General features: G+C 33.7%; 1 protein-coding gene across 4 annotated transcripts in view; it reads left to right on the top strand.

Moving 5' to 3' along the window:
- LOC130629944 (uncharacterized) overlaps positions 1–14128 on the top strand; it is a 65974-nt gene that overhangs the window by 17015 nt on the left and 34831 nt on the right. For all 4 annotated transcript variants that reach the window (XM_057443332.1, XM_057443331.1, XM_057443329.1 and 1 more), the window contains 3 exons: positions 9968–10021; positions 10577–10606; positions 10750–10803. In XM_057443332.1, the coding sequence (XP_057299315.1) occupies positions 9968–10021; positions 10577–10606; positions 10750–10803 (138 nt within the window). The remainder of the gene's footprint in view (positions 1–9967; positions 10022–10576; positions 10607–10749; positions 10804–14128) is intronic.

Here is a 14128-nt window from a genome sequence, read left to right on the forward strand (position 1 = left end):
ATATCTCCTAGCTACCTTGGAAAGACTCATCAGGAATTTCGTTTGATTCGACACAGCACACGCTTTCAGTATCGGTTTCCATTGCTTTACAATTTCCACATTCACACCAATTTGTATTACCCGTACGTGGCTCAGCGTCAGTTAAAGAAACCTCGTCACTTTCTACACCGTTACTAACTTCTCCCTCGTCAGACACAAGAGGTTCAAGGTCGTATGGCTGTAGCCTTGTAAATTCATTTTTATTAAGAGAATTATCCGATTCTGAGCTTTCTAAGTTATAATCTTCGTCATTGTTACAAGACATCTTATCAACTAACAATGCAAACAGTAAGTAAACAAAACTTTTAGAAGGCGTGCTGCCGAGCTCACAGATTTTCTGCACGATGTGACGTATGCTCATTTATTTGGACCTAGTCCTTTTGGCTTTACGCGACCCTGAAAATTATTTGAAATTGAAGATGTTTCCAGGCGCGGTTTAAGGTAGAAATAAAATTTTTTAACGATTGTAAAAAGTTTATTTTGACATATTTATGTATTGTCTTATTCACTGGAGTGTCCCTTTACTACATTCTGATAATTATAATAATGTGAAGGTAAAAGGGGCAAGAAAATGTTAGTTCTTTTCACTTCTTCCTAGCAATGGGTGATTAGGAATAAATAACAACTCAATATAGAGATATTGGTATTCTCGCCTCGTTGGCTTGGCAAAGCATATATACAATACACTTCTCGCCTCGCCGACTTGGCAAAGCACATATACAATACGATTCTCGCCTTGTTAACTTGGCAAAGCACATCTCCAATACAATTCTCGCCTTGTTGGCTTGGCAAAACACATACACAATACAACACCGCTTCGTGGGCTTGGCAAAGCACATATACAATACAATTCTCCCCTTGTTGGCTTGGCAAAGCACATACACAATACACATTCTCGCCACTTTGGCTTGGCAAAGAACATATACAATACAACACCGCCTCGTTGGCTTGGCAAAGCACATATACAATACACTGATATTCTCGCCTCGTTGGCTTGGCAAAGCACATATACAATACACTAGCCCAATATGTAACAATTTCTGATTAACTTCACAACTATGATGAACGGATGATCAGCACCTGGATAAAAAAACTTCTCTAGCCCATGGAGCCAAACGTGGGAGCTTTATAGCCTATTTTTTAGAGAAGAAAAACCGTGAAGATGACCTTTTGTTATGACGTGCATCTTACAATATATATCTTTGTTGTCTGTTTTCCACGATTACATGAAAAAATAAAAGATATGAAGAACATTAAACACTGTTAGCAAAAGTTTGCGACGCTAAGGCCAACTGACGATCGAGGAAGAACCTTTGCGAGAATCGCCTGAAATACTAACTTACTGCGCATGTGCAGTCAGACCTGCAAAGCATTGCGGTACAGAATCTGAAAACAAACTTAGTTGCCAGCAATTAGCGATGGTGGAAACCTCGCTTGTCTTTTCTTATAAATTATGTAAATCATTAGAAATATGAAATGATTCGTATATATTTTACGGTGATTGTGATGACACAGGAATTATGCATATTAACCGGTTATTATACATAATGACAATAACCGTAACTCTAACTATTACACATGATATGGGGAGGGTATGCACAATTTCCAATTAATCGTATTCCCCGTAACAAATTATGCAACATATTTTAATAACGTATGTAGCAAATGATAATGCGCGAAGTAATAAATATCATCGGAAAGATCATATATAATAATACGCCAGTTCCGTGTCTCTGTGACAGGCAAAGTGGATGTCTTCATTTTCCTTTGATATTGCCGAAAAATGCATGTCTAATATGGTAAATATTCAGACATTACGGCGCGACGTCAATAACACCACTTTAACGTCAATATCCTATATTAAATTAATGAAGCCATTACAGTGCACCTAAAACTTTGAGGCTAAATAACTTGGAAACGAGTTGGTGACGTCAATGATTTTTCACCGCGTGGGTAACTAGGGACCACCTTGGACCAATTTGGGTAAGTTTCCCAAACCTGGGTCCCCGAATCCGTTTTGGAATGGACGGGTTGATGACGTCATCAAAAAATCTTTAAACCCTAATATCTCTGCAACCAAAGATATATGATCCTATACATTTTCTTGATCATCGTTTCAAGGTCTATACGATGAAGGTAACAGGGATATAAATTTCTGAAAATTTTTTTTTGTGTTTTAACGGGCCATTGCTGACGTCAGCAAAATTTTAAAACCCTTTTATGTCTTTTGTTGTTCGTAGAAAAGTTATGATCCTATATTATTTTGATCAGCGTTTCAACCTCTACACGTTACAGGCAACGAATAAACTAAATTTTGCCAATTTTTTTTTTTTTTTTTGGATTTGCAATGCTGACGACAGCAAACCAACATTTTCAATGTCCTATTGCCTAAGTGGATTTCTCCACGGGTCTTTATCGACTAGTCTCTATAATAATACGCTAAGTGTGTCCGTGTGTCTGTGACAGGCAAATTGGATGTCTTCATTTTCCTTTGATGTTGCCGAAAAATGCATCTCTAATATGTCAAATTTTTTGACGTTATGGCGAGACGAAAATAACACTACTTTAACTGTAATGGCTTCATTAATTTAATATAGGATATATTGCATTAATGAAGCCATTACAGTGCACCTAACACTTTGTGGCCAAATAATTTGGAAACGAGGTGGTGACGTCAATGATTTTTCACCGCGTGGGTAACTTTATGTAGGTTTTCCAAACCTGGGTCACCGAATCCGTTTCCGAATGGACGGGTTAATGACGTCATTAAAAAACCTTTAAACCTTAATATCTCTGCATCCGTTTGTCAAAAGTACACGATCCCATATATTTTCTTGATCAGCGTTTCAAGATCTATACGATGAAGGCAAAAGGCATACAAATTTCTAAAAAAAAATTTCTTTGGTGTTCTGAGAGGTCTTTTCTGACGTCAGTAAAATTTAAATGATGGTTGTTTTTCTCTGTTATCCTGCCTAAGTGGATTTTTCCACGGGCTTTTTCGACTAGTCTCTTATAATAATACGGAGAGTGTGTCCGTCTGTCTGTGACAGGCAAAGTGGATGTGTTCGTTTTCCTTTGATGCAGCCGAAATTTCATTTGAAGTCTCCGAAAAAGTTATATCCATTTTGCCAGTGGGTTTACTTTGTTTACATCACGTGATGAAAATGGAGCAACTTGATTTGCTGAAATAAATTTAACGGCTTTCTTTACAAAAATGGTGTCCCTCGACACCGAAATAAACAACAACGAAAGAACGGTCCCTTTGTCTTGAACAAAGTACAAAAAGTAATTTAGACAAAGAAAAGTCAAAGAAATGAAGTAAGAAGTGGTAGCTAGAGCTAGAAGTAAAGGAGTAAAGTTAGAAGTTGAAAATAAAGGATGGAGTTTGAAGTGGATTTGAAATCACAAAGAGTAAGAACCTTGATGTTTTCAGACATTTAGTTTTTATGTCACTGGAGCAAGCAGACTTGCATTTTCCAAGAAAAGCCTCAAATTCTTGAAGATTTATATTTTAGCGCTTTTTTTTTAAAAAAAACCTAGCCACCATATTTGTTTACATTTTCTTGCATAATTAATGTCTCCCCTGGCGCGTAATTAATGTGTTTGTCCTAAAATTTAAAATCCTACATAAAGCTGTTAGCTGAGTAACAACTGGAAAACTTTGGTTTGTTGAACTCACTTCTCACTGTAATGGTCTGTAATGTTATTATTTTTACATTACTATTGTTTCTCTTTATAAGTGTTTTACTAAGCATAAAGATCTAGCTTTAGTTTTAGCTAAGTGTTCCAAGTTTAATTATATTTAACTAGGCGTCTTAGCTACTGTTAGCTAGCTAATGTTAGCCTGTAAGTCAAGCTCCTCATCCCATGGCTAGCTCTAACCTATGACTTATGTTGTTATTCCTCTTTTTTATTATCTATAGCTAGCTACCTTAGTTTACAATCTACTCTTCTTTTATGAGCAAGAATTATGACGTAACAAGCTAGCTATCTACCTAAAAAATCTTTCAAAGACTTAAACTTTTGCAGGGTAGTAGGGTGTATTTTTATGCCCATAAGAGTTTAATTATTTTTACATTTCCTGTAAACTTTACAAGGGGACCACATGCAATATGACAAGTGGAATAAATTCTTTCAGAAATTAAAGTGTGTGTGTTAAGTTATTTTTTATTGTTTTGTTTCTGACATCCTGTTAAACTTTTGTCAGCTTATATGCATGTAAAATGCCAGGCTATTTTTACAGGGGCTGTAGCAACCTCGTTCCCCGTGCATCTTGTATCTTTTCTGACCCCGGGACGGCGATACGAACATGACCCTGGAGGAGGCCTCGTCTCGTGACCCTCCAATACACAGTATTTCTGTGTGTAATATTTAATGAGATATGTCTCAATGTACCAAAGTTTTATATATAACCTTGCAGAGCTAAGCGAGATCGGCGTTTTACGTCACAGATACGTGCGGCGAGTTTGTTTTGATTCCTCTCATCGCAACACAAACTTCTCGCATATTGCCTTAATACTTAACACATATTACTTAACTGAAACTGAATTCATATAAGTATTTACTTCAGAAGTATTTTTTTTTTTTTTACATTTGTGGCCTCAACATTTCCAAAAAGCCACCTATTACTGATAAATTCTGCTTTTTCTTTTCTTAATGACATGTTTTTAAAACGCCTTGCAGCTTTTTTATTTTTTACTTAACAAGCTCACATTTAATTTACACACACATTTATGCAAAAACAAGGTTTTTTCTGTTTAAAACATAAATAATCCAAAAATTTTATCAAAAGCATTATGCTGGTTTGAAAATGGAGAAAAAGTCTACGTGTGATTTGTTTTCTCGATTTAATGTATCACTGCCTTAATAGTTTAGAAAGAATTGGTATGCGACTTTACCAACAGCAAAGTATTGCTACCTTGAGAAAAAAATGTTTCGGGAATAATTTTTTGAGGAAATTATTTTGGGGATTTTGGACCAAAATTAGTTTCATAAATTCGCACTTTTTAGAGCTCATCAAAATTCTGCTGCTGTTCAAAAATCGATTTTTTATTGATATATACATCTATTTATTGTTATCATTCTGCTTGGAAAATATTTAAAATGCAAAACTAGCTAACCGTGAAGATTAATTTAGTATTCTCATCAGAGCATCCTATCACAAAAAGATATCAGCAAAGAGATATTCCTTACAACTAAATTTTTTGTTTACTGGCATAATTTTAGGTTGAATCTTATCTGACATTTCTGGGGTTAGAATAGCTTTTAAAATTTTCTGAATCTGTATCTTGGTCAAAATTGATATGCTGTCAAAACGGCTTATCGGCGTCTCTGAAAAGGGCTATATTCTGAAACTCAGAAAGTATGATGATAATAGAACTATTTTTTGGCTTAATTTCATCAAACCAATCTAAAACCATATCATGCCAAATCTCAACTCAATATTTCAATTTTTACTGTATACTCGGTTTAGACTTTTTTTGTTATTTTTTATGTTCACTGCTTTTTAATTTTTATTAAATCTCTTGAGATAATATATCACAGTGGTGAGCTGTTAAATATCTACCACCATCTTCAGTACATCCTAATTTAACCATATGCCTGATTGAGCGCTCAATCAAATTTGATTAAGTTCGATTTTCTGAAATTTCTTCATAGCGTGTTAAAAAAAGGCCTAGCAAGAATCAGTATAAGAAAATCTTCCTACCTTTTTCTCTTCCTCAAAATGGCTTTGTAAATTTTTTGGTTTAAAAGTACTCCTTAACAAGTTTTAAGTCAATAACTTTATTTTTTACTGAAGCAATTGCACTTTGAATTTTCGTGAATTAGGCCGGGTAAAGGTGCATTCAATGATAAAATGGCTCCGACGGTTACCTACTGACTTTTTATATCTTTTATAGTAACCAAAGCATATAAGGTAATAAAACATGCCCACTAATAACAACCTGATATAATTTAAAATGTAATGTATATATATTTTGTAAAAAAAACATTTTCGATATTTTGTGCAAAATTATTTTGTCTATAAAGGACATGGGCAGCAATTTTATGCAACGTCATTCTTTGCAGAAAGCTGGAAATTAAACCTGGCCACTTGGAAACAAGTTGAGTTTCTTTCTTTTTTCTTATCTTGATAGTTTGCTAGGTATAGTGTGATAGCTAGCTAGCTAGCTACTTTTCTAGTTTTATTAAACTTTCCCAGCTATTGAAATATTGTCATGTAAGCAGTATTACTTTATGATGTCTTATTTTATACTCTCATTGCTAGTAATGCTTTTTATTAAATTTTTTACTTTGAAAAAAAATTGATACTGCTGATACACCCCCTCCGCCATTTTAATTCGAACAGCTTCCTCCTGTTGGTCACAGACTCACCGCCTCGCCAAAATGTTTTGTATGACGCAATAATTATTTGACATATCCGCGCCAATCAGGTTTCATATCGGACCAGCCTCCTCCAGGGCCATGTTCGTATCGCCGTCCCGTGGTCAGAAAAGATACAAGATGCCCTGGGGACGAGGTTGGGGTTGTAGACATTTGATAAAATTTATGAGAGGATGGTATGGTTATCCGTTTATATTGTTTGTCTTGCTTGCTTGGTCTTTATTGATCTGCAAAAGGCGTTTGATACTGTAGACCATGCAATTCTTTTATCTAAATTAAATCATTATGGGATTAGAGGTTTTCCTAAGCAATGGTTTAAATCATACCTTCTCAATCGTAACCAGTATGTGTCTATCAATGGCCACAGTTCTAATCTCAAATCTATTCCAAATGGCGTACCACAAGGCTCTGTTCTGGGACCCCTCCTTTTCTTACTCTATATCAATGACATCTTTGATGCAGTAACTAACTCGGAAACTTTCCTATTTGCTGATGACACCTGTCTCCTATTTTCTCATAAAGATCTTACCATTATCAAAAAGAAAGTTAACCTTGATCTAAAGCTCTTACTACAATGGCCAAAACAGAAGTTATCCTTTTCAGAAATATCAGGAAAAAAATTAACTATGACATCAAGTTGAAACTAGGTGGTAAACGTCTCTCACTCTCATCACCTGGGGATTTACTTAAATGAAAATTTAAGCTGGTTCTATCATTATAACACTCTTGCTCTTAAACTTCGTAGAGTCAATGGTATTCTCTCAAAATTACGTTGTTACTTATCTCGGAAAACCCTACGCACTGTATATTTTGCCCTTTTTCAGTGTCATCTATCATATGCAACTCAAGTCTGGGGTCAAAATCTTCCACTCAACTCTCGTATTTTTAAACTACAAAAATCTGCAGTTCGCCTCATAACTTTTTCTGATTACTATGCCCACTCTCAACCACCCTTTGATACTCTAAATATACCTCCCCTTGCTGATATAACTTTCACATTAAACGTTCTCTTAGTGTATAAAACAACTTATCTCCTTCGTATATACAAAATTCTTTCAATCTGACTTCTCTGCCAAATACTCATGTAACTAGAGGATGCTCCTACAAACTTCTTTCTATACCATCTATTAGGACTTCAACATATGGTACGGATTCCATTCACTATCAAGCAATAAAAACTGGAACTCTCTCCAAAAGCATTTCAATTCTATTGATCGTACCTCACTTAGTCTTTCTAGACTTAAATTATTTACCTGTACATTTCTCAAAAAAATCAAAACTCATAAAATTAAATTTTTTTTGCATATTGCACATTTTGTTTATAAACAAAAACAGTTTTGAAACTATGCCTAACGGTGACCCCCTTAGATTAGCTTTTGCTAGTTGTCGGTCTCCTGACTGCTATAGCTTGTATTGTATTATTTTTATTTTTCAACATACAACTTTATATACATTTACACATTTATACACTTATATATTATATACTGTACAATCTATATAGCAGCAAATACTACTTGCAAAGTGCTGTTTTTTGAAATTTTATATAAACTTTTATAGAAATAGACCACATGCAATATACTGAAAGAACAGATTTTTGTAGAATTACACTTAAGCTTTTGTGCAAGCTGGTGTGCTTTTATATTTATATTTTATATATAACACACACTTCGTATTATTATATGAGATTATAACTTTTGTTGGGAAAAACTATTTATTGCATTTTTGCTGGAAGAAGATTTCAGGGTTTCACGTTTTTGTTTTTGTTGAGAATTTTACAAAATTTTGTAGGGATAAATGTTTGCTGATAATAAAAAAATACTTAACGTTCTGACTGAAACTGTTTTTGTTTTTTATGTTATGTAATCTAAGAGGCGAGGACTGTATACACTGAAATGACAGATTTTTCATAACCTCTTTGTGGAAGATTAATGGGTAATGGCAATATACGACATACTGTGAATGAAATTATTTTTGTTGATTTAGATGTGTTTCTCAAAAACCAATCTGTTTTATATTTTGTGTAAGCTTTTGTTTACGAATCATATACAATGTTTCCAAAATAATGATCTTTTTTTATTCAAGTTTATTCTTTTCTTATTGATTTTTTGACATTTAGGTTCAAAATTGTTCATAAAGGGCAGTACGGATCATCATACTAAAAAAAAATTTGTGTTCTTAACTGGATGATTTTTACATTTTTGTGGGGGAGGATGGTATGCAACTGAAATGACTGATTTTTGTAGATTTAAATTTGATGTTTTCCAAACTGTCTTTTTCATTTTTTTTGTATAAGCTTTTAAGGGAAAGACAATATTTAAAATGTGTAAATAACTTATTTTTGTTGATTTGTGCTAACTTTTGCAGGCCAACTTTTTGACATTTCAGGAATAAAATACTGAGGGTATTCTTGTAAGATGTATATATTTGAGAAGGGTTATTTATGGCATTGTTTTTATCCGTGTTGTGACTGTTGGTGTTGTAACTGTCAGTGTTCTCTTACTGTCAGTGTTCTTACTTTCGGTTTTGTAAGTATTGGTGTTGTGAGTGTCGATGTTGCGAGTGTCGTTGTTGTAACATTTTATCAACTAGATTTTGCACCTTGGAAGCTGTTCTTTTTTGTTTTGCTTAAGATTTGACATTTGACGTCTTGTGTAAGATTTTAAGAACATTCTGTTTTGTATATGCGCTGCTGACGTTAGCAAAACATCTAAAGCAACCTATTTTTTAATGGCATTTTTCCTAAGTGGATTTTTCCACGGGCCTTATCGACTAGTCTCCTATAATAATACAGAGAGTGTGTCCATCTGTCTATGACAGGCAAAGTGGATGTGTTCATATTCCCTTGATGTGGCCGAAAAATTGATGTGTAATTTGGTAATCTTCCTGACGTTTCAGACGACGTCAATTCATTAAGACTTGACGTCGTTTAATAAGATTTGTGAAGCCATTGCATTCCAGTTAAAACCCTGTGGCCAAATAACTTGGAAACGAGGTCAAAAACATATGATCCTATATATTATTTTGATCAGCGTTTCAAGCTCTACAAAATAGCGGCAACGGATAAACAAATTTTCAAAAATAAATATTGTGTGCATTGACAGGTCCTTGAAGACGTCATCAAAATTCAAGTGGTGGTTCTTTTTTCCATTGTTCTCCTGAAGTGCTTTTCCCCAGAGGTGTTATTGACTAGTTTCTTTTTAATACAGAGCATTACACACGAAAAAAGAGGGTGTTTATAATTTAACTTAATAATAACTTCCAAAAAGCTTATGATGGTGGACACTGCTTTTCTTTTCGTCACGCAAGGATTACAAAAACTTCAAACTTTTTTGTGTCATATTGTAACGAGTTAAGTCTGTACAATAATAGACGTAATTTATTATTTGAACGTCAACTAAGTGGTGCCATGAAATGCGCCAAAAATATTTTAACGTTGCTCAAAACATCGACGATGCACGACGGGAAAAATCTTGTTAGCACGGGTAACTTTGTATAATATTTGTTGAATACATCATTGGGCTATAATTTTGCATTCTTACTTTAGATTAAAAGAGCAAAGGGCCAAAATCATTGAATATGAAAAAGAACTTGAAGAAAGGTATCACGCGTAACAGTTTTCATGTATCTCCCAAAAATGATACGCCACTTTAGTATACCTGTATGTGAGTTTTGCAGAGTGGATTTCATTATTACAAATTTCCTTAACAAAGTCTATAAAATATCGCCTATAAAACTGGGCTGTGATATTTACAGACGGTTGACGTCAAAATAATATTGATGTTAACGAAGTTTATTTAAATTTGTGGAGACATCACGCTGTACTTATAAAACACTTGAAAACGAATGAAGATAGCTGATGTCATCACCCGCATAACTAGAGACCAGCTAAGATTAAATTTAGTCAAATTGTCCAAGAAAGAACCTATCCAACAGATTTAGATACCACGGCTTAATTACGTTAGGGAAATTTAAGTACTTTAAAATTCGAACATAAGTTTCTGAACAAAAAATCTTTTGCATATGAGCTCATTGGGGATGCCATCAATTTTATTATTATTGTTCCCCCCCATGAATCGACATTTTTCTGGGGAAAGTTAAACAAGTCTTTTAAATAAGGTTATATCATGCAGAAATATATTCTTTATCTTTACAGCACAACAAGTCATCAGACAGACCTTAACAAGTATGTAGCTTTCTTTCTTTCTTTCTTTCTTTCTTTCTTTTGAAAATGCGCTAGTCCTATTTTCTAAGGTAGTGTAATACCACATAAAACATATAACATATAACCTTAAAAACAAACTTTAATTGCCTTTTTAAATGTTTTAGTTTTCAACAAGAGCTCAGTAGGAGGCAGTTGTATATAAAAGAAATAAAAGAAAGGTGAGACTAGAATAAATTTTTAACTACGCTTTAAAACCCACCTTTCATTAAAACAACTTTGTTGTGTTCGTTCTCCTGATGAAATATGGAAACACCACGGTAGGCTGGAAACAAGGTTGGTACTCAGCCACATGATCGGCCAAATGATAGAGGGTACTAAACCCGAGAGTATAGGTGTGCCGATCTGAATTGATAAAATTTTTTTGCTTTTACACTGCGCAATAAATTTATCTAATTCCACAACCTGCTAGGCAAACACTTCAGCAACATATATACACTGTTATCAATCTTGTCCTGTTGTTCAAAATCAATATATATGTATAAATATAAAACTATAAAGCAGTTAAAAACGGTAGACAAAATCAAATAAAAAAATCGGAAAATGACATACAAAAGGAACAATTGAAAGTGAAATGACAGACAAATATAAAATAAAAACCATGCAAAAATAGAAAAAATGGACAAAAGAGAACAAAAGATAACATGCAAAAACTACTTAAAATAATCTTTAACTAAAGGTGAAAAATATATTTCTTGTTGAATATCCAGTGGAAGGTTGTTATAAACCTTTGCTACTGAAAACTTTACATTCATTTGACCATATTTCGACTTGAACAGTGAAGCTTGATCATATCTTGATCATATCTATATGGTGGTTGTTTCGAATATATTTTTGATGGTTAAGCACATGAAAATAATTTGAAAAATCATCGATCATATTTTATTTACTTATTTTTATTTCATTAATATTTTTACAGGTTCTAAATATCAGTTAAAAATAAACTGTTCTTCCTATAAAGTCACTGACTGTAAAAATGTCGATGTTGTAGTTATCAACAATATTTTTAATATAATCCTTGTTTAAAGCCAATCCACGAACCTTTTGGTGAATCATACTCATTTTTTTTTTAAAAAAAAGGTAAATTATCTAATTCAGGTAAATTATACGGACCATTTGGTCCTGGAAAAGTTTCTATATCTCCTCCAAGTAATAATAACAGAAGTAAAAAGTTCATTTTTCTCTTTAAACGTCCACGAGATGTAATATTTAAAAAAGGTTGCAAAGCATTACGCAAGTTGCAAGCAAAATTGAAACCAGCCAATAGTTGTCCCTAGTGTTTTTTGTTTCTCTTTGATATAATACGACGAGGTGCTTACATCTTACTGCAACTGATATCTGGAAATACACCAAAACTGAATATCATAGACGTAGAAAACCCTGGGGACGAGGTTCTAAAATAAACTCATCGCGGATCAACAACAACTCGTTGCGCAAAAGTAGTGATTTTTTTGGCAAAAATACAATATATGTATGCGGAATATTTCTTTTCAGAAGGTACGAGAAATTTAGATCGCCCGAAACTAAACAAAAACGATTACCGAGAAATTTCTTAAAACCTCTTTCCACAGAATTATAAAATTAAATATTGATAATAATCACAATTTTGTAAATGTTGTAAATTTTGAAAAAATTATTGCAAGGTTTGAGTGTTGAAAAATTTATCAACATGCGAAAGTAGGTAAACAAAGTAGAACTTCCAGGTAAAGGCACTGTCTGATAAAAGATAACAGTTCTTTTAAGAACTTCGCTACCACATAGTAAGTTTATTTTAATTTTTGTAGATTTTTGAATCATTGTTGGCTTATCGGCATCCTCGTGTATATTTTCCCCTGTTAGTTTTGGATTGGTGACTTAATTTATTGCCACGATGCCACAAAATAAAGAAGCAACTTGAGTTTTAGGAAATATTTAAAAATTGCATAATAATATTTAAAAAGAAAGAGTTTTGTTAATCATTATGAATTGAATTTTCTTCTTCTGACTGTACAGCTAGAGGTAGCTAGCTAATGATTCGATTAAAGGATGACAGCAAAAATAATTTTCCATGATGGCCACAGGCACCAAAAAGTAATTTAGTTAGCTAGCTACATCAAACCAAGGAAAAAACGTAAATATAACTTTCAAATCATCCATTCCTTCGCAACTCACTCACTTTTCTTCTGCTGCATGGAAAGGATACCACAAACATGCCAATTCAAGCTGATAATTTGGTACTTTAAAATCTTTTTAATGAAGCCATAAATATAACACGTTTTTGCGCATTATGAACGGTCAAATTAATATAATGTGCCTTCAAAAGTATATACAAGCTTTCCTAGTCCAAATATTAAGAGAAATGGCATGCCAACTAAGCCAGTTACTATCAGGACTTGGTATAAACTATGTAGTTGTGTTTGGTCTGTAAAATACACGATAATTCCAATTAGCCGATAGCCGTTTTCTGATTGCTTGAGTGTAGTTCCCAGTCTTTCGCTCCCGGCAAACGGAAAATCGGGAAATCACTGGGGGGGGGGGGGTGATACGAAAGACGGGGGCAGGGGGGTACAAAGCCTATTTATTGGCATTTTTAGCTAACTTTTATTAGAGCTGCTCGGTCCAAACTTATTTGTTCTAGTAGACAAAAAAATAACCTACCCTTTCGTGAAAAAATATTATTCTTATTTCTTTACCCTGATTTGATATAATTTTTTTCTATCGAAGTTTTGAGAATCTCAATAATTCTCTTGGTATACCTCGCGTGTAGCAAACGTGCTCCACAATTTCGTTTTTCTGTTGGACACAGCATAATTTCGGAATGATTTCGGAATCACGCCAGAACCAGATAAACAACGAAAACATGCCCGGAAGCTAATTTAGTTTGAAGGTGATGTTGTTCGGTTCATAAGTCCCCTTTGACCTTTTTCTCTCCTAAATACTTTGTATCTATAGGAATATTTATTTTGTTGTTTTTACATGTTAAGATGAATATATCGTCGTGTTTTCTAGCAATGTATAAATCTTAAACAAACCAATGTTCAGATTTTAGCTAGGAACGTAGATTTCAAGGCAGCATTCTGCTAGGAAGCTATAGCTAGCCTTATTTATTCCCATTCTCTAAAGTTTTTACTTAGTTTGGTATATCAATATTTTTTTTGTTTTGGTTGTGGCTAGCTCTTCATAGCCATCTCTGGCAAAAAGTGAAAGTAGCCAAATGCAGTTTTGAGCTAGATACAACAAAATTATTATGCTAACTGCAGTTAGGTAGGTAACCTTTTATTACTGTTATGAAAACTTATTCTGAAAAATTAAATGGCTGAGTGATATTTTTAACTGGACAGGGTAACAACAAGCTTTTTCCTGTGTTTTATTTAAACCGAAGTTGCAAAACATTTTTTTGGAAAAGGGTAATATGTCTATATGCCCGTTTAACTCTGTTTAACTGTACTAACCGCTCAGCCATGTGTTGTCTATATTATAATACCCGTATACGTCTGTCCGTCCGTC

The sequence above is a fragment of the Hydractinia symbiolongicarpus genome, chromosome 2 (assembly GCF_029227915.1).
Source record: "Hydractinia symbiolongicarpus strain clone_291-10 chromosome 2, HSymV2.1, whole genome shotgun sequence".
Taxonomy (NCBI): Eukaryota; Metazoa; Cnidaria; class Hydrozoa; order Anthoathecata; family Hydractiniidae; genus Hydractinia; species Hydractinia symbiolongicarpus.